This window comes from Lissotriton vulgaris, chromosome 5, assembly GCF_964263255.1.
Source record: "Lissotriton vulgaris chromosome 5, aLisVul1.2, whole genome shotgun sequence".
Taxonomy (NCBI): Eukaryota; Metazoa; Chordata; class Amphibia; order Caudata; family Salamandridae; genus Lissotriton; species Lissotriton vulgaris.
The window spans coordinates 1,570,808,449-1,570,822,799 of record NC_141693.1 but is presented as its reverse complement, the minus strand read 5'-3'; the positions used below and the strand labels follow the sequence as shown (position 1 = coordinate 1,570,822,799).

At 44.0% G+C, this 14,351-nt stretch overlaps 1 protein-coding gene across 2 annotated transcripts in view; it reads left to right on the top strand.

The window, feature by feature from the left end:
• Window positions 1-14,351, top strand: part of SLC7A7 (solute carrier family 7 member 7) — a 188,460-nt gene that overhangs the window by 30,252 nt on the left and 143,857 nt on the right. For both annotated transcript variants that reach the window (XM_086923651.1, XM_086923650.1), the window contains exon 2: window positions 1,562-2,139. In XM_086923651.1, the coding sequence (XP_086779777.1) occupies window positions 1,635-2,139 (505 nt within the window). In that variant the 5' untranslated portion in view covers window positions 1,562-1,634. The remainder of the gene's footprint in view (window positions 1-1,561; window positions 2,140-14,351) is intronic.

The following is a 14,351-nucleotide window of genomic DNA, read 5'->3' as shown; positions in this document are numbered from 1 at the left end:
GTGATCTAGGGGTGTTCATGTTTGAGGGCATCCTCTTTAATGGGTTTATAACAATGTTTGAAGTAGATACAGTGTATCACCTATTACTAAAAGACATTTTTTGAAAAAACTTGTTTTTATCTTAAATTCTAAATAATTTTGAGCAGCCTATTTTAGAGTTAGGACCACTGGAAATATGCAATTTTGCAGCTGCAGAATCTTCCACATAATTATGGAGTTGCCGCTTAATCTACCATCTGTTGTATAATCTGCAGATTTTACCCAAAAAATGTGTTTATTGCTCAAACGGTTTCAAAGGTACTAAACATGCAGCAATACATGTTGCAGCACCGTGGAAGGCCCATCGAAAGTGTGACTGGTCACCTTTCTGTTGCTTATTGCTGTGTTCGGGTGATAAACTGGTACTAATGAGGAGAAACCTTTGCCCAGACAGTGTTAGTATGTGTAAACCCGACAAAAGAATGAAGTAATACCATTCCGAAAAGAGCCACATTAAGCCTCAGATTTTGCCTTATTTTAATGCATAATTTAGTCAGCCGTGCTGCATAATTTAGTTCTACCGTGCTGCATAATTTCAGTGGCCATGCTGATACTGTGTGCAATACAAGTTTAACATAATGACTTGCATATTCAGAGGACTTTATGTTACAGGCTAGGACTTTATAGTCTTATAAATGCACAAGCCACTATTAAGCACTGCGCCAACCAGGTTGCAATTGCGTGGTCATACAGTTAGGCATCTGCAGTGATCACATCAACCAACTGAAGTTTCATAACATAAAAGAAAGTGTTCCCAAAGATAATTTTATTTTCATTTATTTTCCATTTACGATAAGTGCATTGCTTTATATGGAGATGGCTAAAGTTTAAATACATTTTTTACAGAACATTTTGTACTTTTTAGGCCATTAGCAATGTATTTGGCTCCGCCACCAGGGCACCAAGAATCACCACACGTTTTTATGCACTTCAACTGCTTGTGTTCGATGAATGCAGCCTGGAAACACTAAATAAATAAAGTCACGCCTCCAGGCCATCTTCATCTACAAATAGTTACAAAGACATTTATGCCCCCTGGGAACACAGCCACGGACCCTCAGGGGTGCGCTTCCCACAGTTTGAAGACCTCTGCCCTAGAACTTACCTGCCAAGACTCAGACAAGCCAGTTAAACCAGCAGTCGAGCTGGGCAAGTGATATAATATGGGTCCGTGACCCAAGGCCCTGGACCACTTCACTGCTGGAAATTGCAAGAGATGTACCTATACAATGCAAAGCACACACTGGCTCCAGCGATACACTAAGGGCGGAGGAGTTTCTACTTGTTATTTTAATTTAGAAAATGCTGTGCCTTAACCGATTAATGTTTAGGTATCATATATACACATTTTAATGGAAGTTATTACAAAAGAAAGGGCTGTGGCATCTCCTGCACAAAAAAGCTTAAACTGAGGGCATGTTTGGCATTTGGCTCGGGTCACCATTGGGTTACCCACCTCAAGTACCACCCCTGCCCCCATCCAGACGCATTCTTACATCTTGCTCTTTTTTTTGTCTTGCAGTTGGCAATGCTGCTCCGCCTGTAACGTGAACAGCCTCTCGCTGACACCTCCACAGCCAGCTACCTCTTTCACCATGGCTGAGGCCAAATACTCCCCAGCCTCCACCGCGGAGGAGCACTCCACCATGGCCAACGGCAGTGCCCCAAGCCCTGCGGAGTCTCAGGAATCCATGAAGCTGAAGAAGGAGATCTCGCTGCTCAATGGCGTCTGTCTCATCGTGGGAAACATGATCGGCTCAGGCATCTTCGTCTCACCCAAGGGAGTCCTGATGTACAGTGCTTCGTATGGCCTCTCGCTTGTGATCTGGGCAGTGGGAGGGGTCTTCTCTGTCTTTGGGGCGCTGTGCTATGCCGAGCTAGGCACCACCATCAAGAAGTCAGGCGCCAGCTATGCCTACATCTTGGAGGCCTTCGGCGGCTTTATAGCCTTCATCCGGCTCTGGACGTCGCTCCTCATCATTGAGCCCACCAGCCAGGCGGTCATCGCCATCACCTTTTCCAACTACATGCTGCAGCCTATCTTTCCCACCTGCGAGTCGCCATACTCTGCCAACCGGCTCCTTGCTGCTGCTTGTATCTGTGAGTACCATCTATGACCTTTTACCCTATACAAATATTCTAGACCTCAAGTGCACATATAAATGGGAGTAACAGGTTCTTGAAGTGAAGGCACAGGCTTACATTAGGTTTCCCTAGTGATGTCACAGGCTGACATCATATTTCTAAAGTTATGTCATCTTTTGATGTCTTTTCTAGTGAGATGTCATCATTTGATTTGAGGTCACTGCCTGGTCCCAGCTTCCAAGTGTGCTGGCACAGCCTGGTGTTTTGTTCATGCAGTAAACACGTCTCTACAATTTCTACGATGCAAACCTAGTTCAGAAGCAGCGGAGTGCTGTACAACCAGAGGGACTAGCGCAGAGACTCTTGTGTGCAATCTGAGATAATGTACAATAGAATGGAGAGGCCAGCTAGCATCTACCAGCATCTACCAGTAGCTGTACTTTCAAGGTGGTATGGGCCTGGACAAGCAGTCAATTTAGGCCCTTCAGGGTGGGGGTAAAGCAGTCGCATTTCTGCACAGATAAGAGCGGTGGGGCCAGGTGCGGGCTGGGGAGGAGGGGGGAGTCGACAGACGATGAGGGAAAATTAAATAAATTATTAATTTTCCCTCGTCATCCTCTGTCGAAATCCCCCCCACCCACCAGGCCCTACCACTCTTATCTGCACGGGCCGCGGCTGGTATTAAGCTCCTCAAGATGGTAGGGGCTGCCATTCCACAAACAGTTTTAGGGAGGAGGGATTTCACTTTCTTCAACAATGTAAATGCATGCCACTCCCTCTTGGTTTTCAAGACAATGTCAATCCTGTAGAAGAATTTAGGTAAATGGTGAATCCTAGTGCTTTGACGTTTGTAGTGAGCTGAGGTGTGACTCCATCAAGCTTCATGATGGCGTGATGTCACACTGATGTATATTCTGGAATCATGCCACAGTCTGATGTCACTTCTTGGAGTGATGTCCCAGATTGTCCAAGCATGACAATTAGATGTAGAAAGGACTAGAACTAGTACCCAAGGCTTGCAGTTCAGGACCTCCGGCACAGCCAGAACCACCAGGGGTCATGAAGGAAGTAGGAATTCCAATGAAACAGGGTGCTACGAGCCCTGTATACTTTCCGCAGTTACCTGTGCTTACATCTGCCAATCAGCAGCAAATTGGTTACTTCTGACAGGGCAAGGAGTTTACCCTGTAATATTACTGCGTGTGCAAGGGTTGTGATGTTACCTTTGTTACCCCAGACATTTTTATTAAATCAGCGTTCATGAGACTTTACCTCACACTGCTGGAAAAGTGCTAAAGTGTGATCTCAGTTTACCTGATTATTGTCACAGTTTGAACACACTGACATCACATGCCATTGATGTTTCTTCATCACAAGTATGAAAATGCAAATACAGAGCAAGTATTTTTCCTAGATCTCTGTATGGCACACCAAATTCCATTGCCTGAAGACACAGCACCTGGTCACACACTCTCCCCGTGCACTGGTGGGTATTTCTGTTGTAAAAGTCGTCTTGCAGGATTGCTGTGCAGCTTTAAACCCATTAGTGCAGCACACAGTGTGATCTGAGCACTGCTGACAGGCCGGAGAACACGTGCTGTGGCTTCCTCTTCTGGTACCCTTTCCCAAGACCGGGTCCTATTCCTCCCCTGCCTCCCTCCCCGCCTAGCCTGTCTCTCTTAATATCACTCACTGTGTCTCAGCTAGCAAGGCTAAGCGCTGCCTGGGGTTAAACCAGGCCGGGGTCACTCCAAGCCACATTAACCAACCAGAAAACTCAAAGTTTCAGAACTTTTTGATCAGAGCTAGACTGGCCTCGAGATGTGATAGGAGCCTGCTTCTTGGCAGGGTGGCGCCTATGAAAGGCTGGCACTGTTCATCACACTCCAGGAGGGTGCCTGGCGTAAGTCTGGTTGTACCTGAACCCATCTACCCAGGCATCTGACTCCCAAGTAAAAGTATTGTTTCCTCAAAGCAGAGGTGTAGTACCAGTGCAGTAGGCCCTAATACAAGTAATGAAAATGGTCCACCATCCCCTCCCCATCCCCGTTATGTAATAAAGTCAACTGGGGTTGGATTAAGTGGTCTCCTCACGCCACTAGGCCGTGATAGCAACCGGACCTGTTACAATATGGGGAAAGCGCCACTGATTTAAGACATGGAATGCTTTCACCACCACCAAACCCCACATGAGCGAATTCACCTTAAAATATCAACATCTCTTAGGCACCCCAAACAAACCACATCCAATTCACAACCAAATGTTGTATACTGATGACATCACTGGTATCCTCAACAAGCCAGCAAATGGCAGTGAGGTCATCTTTGTGTGACAGCAGGTGGGCATGGCAGTCATTTCACAGGCTCCCCTATGTCAGAGAATGAGGGAGTTGTGAAGAAAAAGAGTCTTCATATTATGTTTGCACCTATTAAACGAATACTCAAATGTATTTTGTGTGTGTTTTACAAAATGCTGTGAAAGGGAGGTGGTGTGGGGTCAACCTTTATGTAGATTTCCTCTGAAGTGGGTAGATGTGGGGCATACTGACTTTCTAATCTAAAAACTTAAAAAATATACACGTTAACACACAAAGGCGCAGACAGAAATGGAATAAAAATATATCTTGTGACCTGAACAATAGGTGATGGGTTTCACCTTGAAAAAGTGGTTGCATGGTCATTTGTCCACAACTGTTTCACATCAACCATCCTTAACTAAAAACGAAGAGGCATATTTACGAGAGGCTTGTGTCAAGGCACTGAAACAGCGATGGTGACGGTAGTCGAGGAGGCCAGAAAGATCATGGATGCAGGAGGATCAGTGGCAGTGATCCTCCTGGTCCTGACTGCGGCCTTCTACACGGTCAACCACCAGATACTGGCCCAGCGACTTGGTGATCTGGGGATCACAGGCATTGCCTTGTCGTGGTTGAAATCATTTCTGCAGGACCGCTCATTCCAGGTTATAGAGGACAACTATACATCCATAGAGACCCCTATACGTTGCGGAGTGCCACAGGGCTCTTCGTTAAGCCCCACGCTTTTCAATGTATATATGTCCCCCCCTGGAAAAAATAGTCATCCCATATGGGATCAAACTCCTGACGTACGCAGATGATACGCAGCTGGTTGTCTCTCTTACCCAGCAGGAAAATCCCGCCATCAATCTTCACTCTTGCTTGAGTGACATAGTCAGGTGGATGGACAGATCTCACTTGAAGCTTAATAGCGACAAGACGGAGATTTTGGTGATGGGGAATCAGGCCCTCTTCCATCCTGACTCCCTCTGGCCCCCCTGCATGGGCAAGCCCCCAACTCCCAAACCCGAGATTAAAAGCCTCGGTCTGTGGTTAGACCAAAACCTCACCATGCAAACCCAAGCAAGGAAAACGGCGGGAGTCTGCTTCGGTCTTATGCGTTCCACCCGGAAAATCTTACCTCTACTTCCCTTCCTATCAAGGAAACTTCTGATCCAGGGCCTTATTCACTCGAGGCTGGATTATGGAAACGCATTGTACCTGGGCGCACCGCGAAAAGTCATATCTAAACTACAGGTAGTGCAGAACGCGGCTGCTAGGATTCTGACCAACACTAAGAGCCGCTGTTCGGCCATACCAGCCATTAGAGCGCTGCACTGGCTACCCGTTGTGGAAAGAGTGTATTTTAAGGCGCTATGTCTAACACGCAAAATCCCCAACGGAAAAGCCCCACCCATCCTCAAAGATCTGGTGACCACCTACACCACCTCTAGACCCCTCAGATCCTCCAATGCCCATCTTACTCGGCTACCTAAAATCAAGAGAGCTCGCGCAGGAGGTCGAAGTTTCTCGTATAATGCCTCCAAGTTGTGGAACTCCCTCCCCTTGGATCTCCGTGCACAACCTAATCTTTTGGCATTCCGAAAGACCCTGAAGACTTGGCTGTTCCCGTGAGCTTCCCCCCAATTCCACCAGTACATGTTCAGCGCTGGGACGCTCACGGGCAGCTATGCGCTCTAGAAATCTGGTAACATTAACATTGTGTCGCGTTTTCACCACGCAGTGTGGTACAGATTTATGGAGCAATGCAAAGCCACTTTGCGTGGCTTCATAAATCTGGAATAGCGCAACGCAGCGTAAATCGCTGCATTGCGCTACTCTTCCTTGGGTAGGCTTTCCATAGGTATTGCGGTATTTGTTCCCATGCATCTTGCATGGATTTTGGTGCATTCCCAGGGGAAACATCCTTTACCACGCAACTTTTACCACGCAGTGCTTTTACATCACAACTTTTACAACGCAAACCATTACAACGCATTGCGCTGGGGGGCTCTCTAGGATAGGGAATAGATTTAATTGACTATCCACAGGGACTGAAGTTGGAATAGTAAATTAAACTATTCACTATCCAGCACCCCTCAACACTATGCGTTGTAAAGGCATGCGTTGTAAAAGTTGCGATGTAAAAGCATGCGTTGTAATGTCATACATCCCATTCCCAGATTTACAAGAACGTGTAAATCTGGGAATGTGCCAAAATCTTACTTATTCCCGGGGGAGGCGTAACGAGGAGAAATATCTTTCATTCATTTTCATCAGTCTACCGCACACACAGAAATATGAATTTGCCTTCCGGGGTTGTTTTTGTGCAGGAAGGTGCCCCATCCTGCACAAAAACAATCCTCTCTGCAGTGCAGAGTGCAAGGGGGCCTGCGTTGGCACTAGGCAGCTGAAACAGTGAGTGTCAGTGCAGGAACAAAGACAAAAATGCGTCCCATTCTTTAAAATATAGTGCACTCCTGCCCTTACCCTGTAGCGCAGTGCAGTGCAGAAAGGTGACTTGCTGCACTACGTGACTTTTTAGTAAATATGCCCCTAAACTTTTTGTTGCCAAAATTAGGGCTGTACTGGAGCTTCTTGGAAAGGCAGAAGCACATTCACTCGAAGAGCAACACCTTCTTGAGAATCAAATGAATCAATTATTTAATTATGGACCTCTCATCTATCACCGGCATATTGATGTTCACAATCAGTGTCATGATTTCAACATCTGCCTTGTGAATATATCACCATCTTTGAGATTTTATGACCGGACTTTTGACTTTAGCACAAGCTAGCTTCGTAATTCTGTCACTACCTTTGCGATTTTAACACCAGGATCCTGATTTTATCATCAACGTTATGATTTTATTGTAGGATCCATGATTTTTTCACAGGTCTTTTGATTTTATCAGCAGCTTCACCACTGGCTTTGGGACATCTGACTTATCAAGGGCCTCATCCTTTTATCACAAGCCTTGTTATTTTGCCATAGGCCAAATGATATCATCACCAGTGTTTTGATTTATCAACAGAGAGGCCAACCTTTCTGCATCGTTCTGCTTCCCTCTATAGTGGACATCTTCTCTTCTTGAATCTGTCCCTGAAAAACACCAGGCCTGGTTACATGGCTGCCCCATCCAGAATTTTTTTTCGAGCACTAAAGAAAACCCCAAACTAATAAGTGGTGAAAACTTGCAGTTAGACCGTTGCAGTTCCTACACCAAGACAAAAGCTATCCTCAGAAGGCCAATGTCCCACCTCCGTGCCTGTTGCTCACTTCCTTATCCAGTGACGTGCTTCTACTACTCAAACGTGTTTATAGTGTTCCGTTCATTTTCACCCATTGTCTCTATGGGTAACAAGAATAAGGACAGATCAGTTTCAGCATGAATTGGCTTGAAAGGGCATAGTATGACTACATATGAAAGTATGCAGATTTGATCTCCCACAGCCCTACCAAACCGAATTGCAAATGGAAAACATAGATATACTATAAGCAGAGAAACAATCCACACTCACCATCGCTCCCCACAGCCTCTTCTTGATCACTGAGGAACACAACCTTGTTGGCTAACGATTTTGACCAAGAGAAGAAAAGATGTGTTGATGTAGCCAACATACTCAAAATATGCCCGGTACCTCATAGACAACTTTAACACAATTTTCGAAATCCCTTTCTCCCCACATCGTACCCCATACACGAGATCCTAGTAATATTAAATTGTTCAGTGAATATCTGGCCCATTTCACCTCCTTAAGGATAGCCATACACCCTACCACAATCTCCCTGGTTGACTTTATTTACATGGAGACACACACTCAAAACATGCTAAGAAAACAGCACCAACCACACTTACCCCAGTATACTATCTTGAAAATTACTTATCTTTCACTATTGGTTCAAGTCTGAATACTCCATCCTCACATAACCCACAAGGGCCAATCAAGGCTCACCTGGTCCTTTGAGCACTACCAAAGGAACCTGCTGCATCAAGACCTCATCACCTTTCAACCTATTTGACAACCATTAAAAAATCCCTTTGCTAATGCAAAATTCCAGTTTGTAAAACACCAAAAATCTTTTCCTTCATATGCTAGAGAGCTGGATACCAGCACAATGAAATGCGCAAACAAAAACTCTGGCTTGGGCCTCGCTCTTCATAGCCCTTGTATGACTCAAAGAGCTCCACAACAAGGCCCTGTAGAAAGTCGACATTCTGTGCATCAACCAGATCCCCGTTACTTTTCTCAATGAATTAACCAAAGCCGTAAAGAATTAATAGAGTTTGTGTAGATCGATTCAAGATGATCATATCAATGTGAATCTTTAATCCATAAACTATTCCTATGTTCCTATTCTGCCAAATGGACCCGCATCTAACTGATATCCCTCTAAGATCTCTGCAAAATCCTTGCTTCTTTTTAGGCGACGCCCTATAAAGACAACATACTTCTCTCCTGTACCTTAAACACACTTTAGATCATCTCTAAGCACCACAAGCATCTGCTAAAGACCATTGACATCCCACCATCTAAAAAAGCCTGCATCTGGGTCTGCCGTTCTAAGGTATTAGTGCTCATACGCAAATATATCCCTCTAACTTCAGACACACATAGGTCGAACAACCTAATTCAGGACAACCAGTTTGGCTTTATGCTAGCTTGTAGTGCCTAGAAATTAAAGTTTTAGGTCTTGCCCTCTTCATTTCCTCTTCTCGTCTTCCCCACCAATCTCTACATGTTTGAATATAAGCCATTACTGACCACCCTCCATGACACAAGCCGGTTGGAGCTTTATCCCACACTAGTTCTCCTTTCCCAAAAACAAATAAAAAAAGTCATTGAATATAGACGCTTAAGCATGCTCTGAGTCTCAGGAACCTGCAGGACCCATAAGAGACGTGTACGATTGACCAGAATGTGTAACTCACACATAAAGACATTGTGTTTCCTGCTACAATTTAAGAAGGTCACCAAATGTGTTTCCTGCTACAATTTAAAAAGGTCACCAAACAACGATACATAGATTACACACAATTATGTATAAAAGTATCACACTGATTTGAATCGTAGATATCAGCCATCTCCCTTCAACTGTACTATTGGTAATCTAGACCCAAAATACAGTCCCAGGAAGCTAGAAGGTTTAAGCAAGGAACTTTTTGATTAGCTTGTTTTTTAAGAACTAGCCCTAGAATTTTATCATCGAACCAGTCATATAATTTTATTATGAATTTGATGACTTAATCGAAGGTGCCAAGATTTTATGATGATAAGCTTGTGACTTTATTACTTGATAAGCTTGTGACTTTTTTGCTAGCAATATTGTCATAAAATTGCCTTAAGCCACTGTAAAACCTTTGTAAGTCAGGGCCTTAGTCCCTCATAAAACACACATATAAATTCATGGAAAATAAAATGTGTTAGGCATTTGTTATGGTCATAAAACCAACAAGTGTGGGAGTATTTCAGGGGCTTAGGGAACTGTGGGTATTGTAGCGTTTATAAAATGGAAGCTTGTGATTTATAGGTGGAAATTTATAAAAAGGTATTTGGGATTTCTTTAGACTTCGTGTAGAACCTTACTTCAATCAAATCACAAGGCTATAGCACTGCAGAGGCTAGAGCCCTTGCCACCAACGGCAAATAAATGTCTTTAGAGGGGCTATTAAGTGAATAATGTCACAATAGGTCTCAAAACCCACTCAGGAACATTTTGGAACTCCTATACTTCGATGATTTTAAACATGCCGGAGAACAGTTTTGTTTCTCTACACTGTCTTTTCCTCTACACTGGGTGGCCGGCTTTACGCTTATATGATCTACAAAGTCCAGAATTGCTTGGGTTTCACATCCCAACCGGGAAACAGTCTTTACTACGCAGCCAGAACTAAGCAGTACCATTCCAATGCGGGCAATATAACAAACACATTATTACCATGCGTTCCATTACCGCGCAATTCGTTACAGCGACTTTCACTACAGAACATGTTGGATTTTAAATCCAACACCTTCCCTCCTGTTGCACAGACTGGAGTTGGAATAGTAATATATACTATTCCAAAGTCCAGCGATACCCTAAGGCAAGTCGTTGTAACGACTTCTATGGTAATGGAACACGTGTAACAACGCGTTCGTTGTATTGCCTGCGTTGTAATGGCATGCATTGTAAAAGCATGTGTGATTGTGTCATACATACATCACAACCACAAGATGAGATACACAAAGAAGAAAGACTGAAAAGTAAGTGCCAATACCATATTGAGAAACAAGTACCTCGAATCCTTTAACAAAGACAATGAAGACTGTTCAAACATGCTCTAGCAAACGAAATAGACTACAGTGGTATACTTCAGCACAATGAAGCTGAGAGTAGAGGAAAACGGTACTTACAATAGGGTTTCTGATATACATTAGTGTGCATCAGGTTTCACACGCTAAGCCTTCATAACATGTATTTGTAAATCGCACGTTTTCCCCGACAGATATCTTGGTGCTGAACTACAGATGTTTTATTGTTACCCAATGGTACTCATTTTATCAACCTCAGAAGGATGAATGGCTGAGTGGACCCGCTGGGATTTGAACGTGTGAATATGAGGTCAAACACAGACCCCTTTAGTGGCTGCATTAGTGCACTGAGCCACCAGACCCAGCTTAACAGGCTCCCGTGAACAAGCCTGACCTAGAAGGTAAAATTGATAGTTATCTGCCGTTGAGTGGGAGTTGTTTGATTCATTCCAAACAGAAACCCTTTGTTGTGGCTTATTCCAAAACATTAGTTGCTGCCGAATCAGTCACAGAGACGTTGTGTTTGTGCTGCTCATATGGTTGCTTAAAATTGCTATTTCCAGGTGCTCATTCTTTGGTCTGAGTATTGTTTTTATTATTTGGTTCTTTTGTACCTCCGTGTGGGGTTATAGTAGTTAGTTTGAGTAAAAAAGAGATTTAAGAGGTTTATTTAAGTTGAGCAGGTTGTTACATTTGGACCCCAGGTGGGTGGTGACATTTCAGTGAATGATGCAGCAGTGGCTGAACCAGAGTGCCCTTTTCCCCTTTTATCTGATCTTACACAGCATTAGAAGAACACATTGTCAAAGCCAATAGGTCAATAAGGTGAGATCCTTTGGTTTGCATATGCTTGTTTATTCAAGTAGGCCACTGTATAATGGTTTGTCATTGCCTATTTGTATGTTCAATGCTTTCCTATGTTCTACAAACATCGGCCTTTTCTGTTAGCAAGAGTTAAGGGTTTATTAGGAGTTTGGTGTGGCTACGCCAGATTGTGGTTTCCCAGTCAACATTCCATGTTAAAATTCTGAGTCCAATTAGATACCAAATTGTTGTCTTTTGTACTGAAGTGTAATTAGGGGCCTGTCCATGTTTGGCCTGTTTTACAACAGCACGTGTATTCTGAGATCTCTGTTAAAGATCTCTTTTGCGGATCATGCTTTGCCAGTTTTTTACAGGTGAGAGGTGGCTGTGAGGAGTGCTTGAGTCTTGTTCCCCATAATTTTGAAGCAACAGCAGTCTGGGATACACATAATTGTGAAAAAACCCACTGCCACGCCTGCTAGTATGGCCCTGAAGGGCTTCATATAGGTGTGAAATGTGGATTCTTGCTTAAAGTCCTGATTCTTAGCTTCTTATGCTAAAGTACTGATTCTTGCTCAAAGTGCTGATTTCTGGCTTCATGTACATGTAAAAGTCCTGAGCCTAACTGGAAGTGCTGATTCTTGTTTCAGTCTACCGGTGGTCATCGCGAGGGAGCTGACAGATATCAGAGTCATTTGCGAGATCAGTTGGCCAGGAAGGGTGCCACCAGACATGGACAGCATCCGGCGTGCCAATTGCTTCTTTTGTTTTGCTGAGTAGGATTTGTTGGTCTGTGGGGTCGAACCCAGCAGACAGACCGAGTTGGAACTGGATGGCCGTTTCCCTGTTGTCAGCTTTGGCATGTTCTTCTTTTATGCTGAAGAGAGTGGTATCTGTTCCTCTTTGGTCACTAAAGTTTGGTACAAAGATCGTAGGATGCCGTCACGTTAGATGTGGTTGGTTAGTGGGTGGTGCCTGTTGTCTCAAAGGTTACATCTTAGAGGGCTGTATTTGATTCCGGACTGCTACTAGTCCATATTTAGGTCTCACCTGCTACAGCGCATGCGCTACATGCACTCTCGCTTGCAAGAGATATTGTATACAACAAGGGGCTTGCAGCCCACCCACTACTTAACATTTGCTAGCTTCATTGTCACTCTTATTTGCTGTCTGCTAATTGGCCAGCACTGGCTGTTTTCACGTCCTCTTCTTTTGTCTAGGGCATGGACCAAGTTCTGATAGGCTCAGCTTGATTTCTGTCCTTCTGCTGATTGTGCTGTGATTGAGATACTACTTTCTTTTTCCATGTTGTTCTTTTTGTAACTCTTGTAACTATGTTTTACTACGCCACACACACTTCATACAAGCCCCTTTCTCTTGAAATAGATATGTATTCTGACAACAGAGGTTGTCTGCTTTTATTGTGATAACAGATGCCACATGCTCTTTTTTACTTTAAGTCAAACAGACATTTAACTGTTTACAACCCATTATTTTCATTTTCAATAAAATATTGGCAAATTCTGTCCTAATGGAAAGTCATTCGTTCTGTTAAAAACTGCATTCCCTGAGAGGAAGCTCTGTCTGACTTCAGTCCTGAATAAACGGCGCTGAAACTTCACACACTGGAAGAGATCCTACAGCTGTGTCTGGGATGAGCAGGGCTTCCCGCTCTACACCAGGAATCCGAAGGTTTCTATTTCCCAGTCACAACCCCGTACTACTTGCTGTGGTACCCGCAATCCATCAGTTCACTGTCCGAATCCTGTTGGCATAACCGCAGCTCCTTCCAGTGACTTTTGGCGGCATTTTTGCCAAAACAACTAATTGTGGGAGAAACTATCTGACTAGACAGTTGTCATGGTGGAGTTTTTCAGTAGCTCTCTTCTGCATACTTTTTTACTGCACTCCCTGTACCTGCTTCATCCCCAACTTATTCAAACACAAAAACAGTCTCAGGAAAAGGCAACACAGCACACACAAATACATAATCCGTTAACACTTGCATCACAATAAAAGCACAGATCACCTACGCAGACACCACAGCAACAAAAGCATTTATAGAAGAGGCGGGTACGCATACTACAACTCACACATAGTTCTACACATACATAACACATAAACATGCTTTACACAGAACGCAGCCACACTCACAAAAAAATATGTCATAAAACACCATTTATACATGGGTAATACATGAACCCTCAACACACCACACACTAAAACCTTGCATACAGCACACAAAAACTCATACCCACCAAACCATGCACTTACAATACTTTACAATCAAACATTGGGAAAGACAGCATCTTGTCAGTTGCATTATAAAGGTGCGATCTATTGGCTTTGCCAATGCTAGTTGATAGTGCACTTTTAGTATTGCTGTGGTCGACTTGGTGGGGGGTACTATTGATTCTCTCTCTGAGTTTCTGCCTCTGCAGTTAGAGGACTTTTGTAGATTAGCTGATGGTATTGCATCTGGATCTCCGTTAGATCCTATGCCTTGTAAAATCTGGAAAGAGTTTAGGGCATAGCTGTTTCCCACACTTCGTCTGATTTGTAATCAGTCCCTTACCGTCTCAGTGGAAGCAGGCACTAGTGACACCCTTACTTAACACCTTGGCTGCTGTGACTTTTCTCCTCCTGTGCTGACCTTGTTTGAATACTATTGTTCATGACGAGCTCAGCTCGTCATAAGCACAGCTCCACTGATCTCTCCCTTGATCCTGAGTGTCCTAAAAACTTTAAGCCCATCTCGCTCCTACCTTTTCCTGCTAAAATAGTGGATCAGTTTGGGTTTCGGCCAGCCCATGGCACTGAGACGGCCTTGGT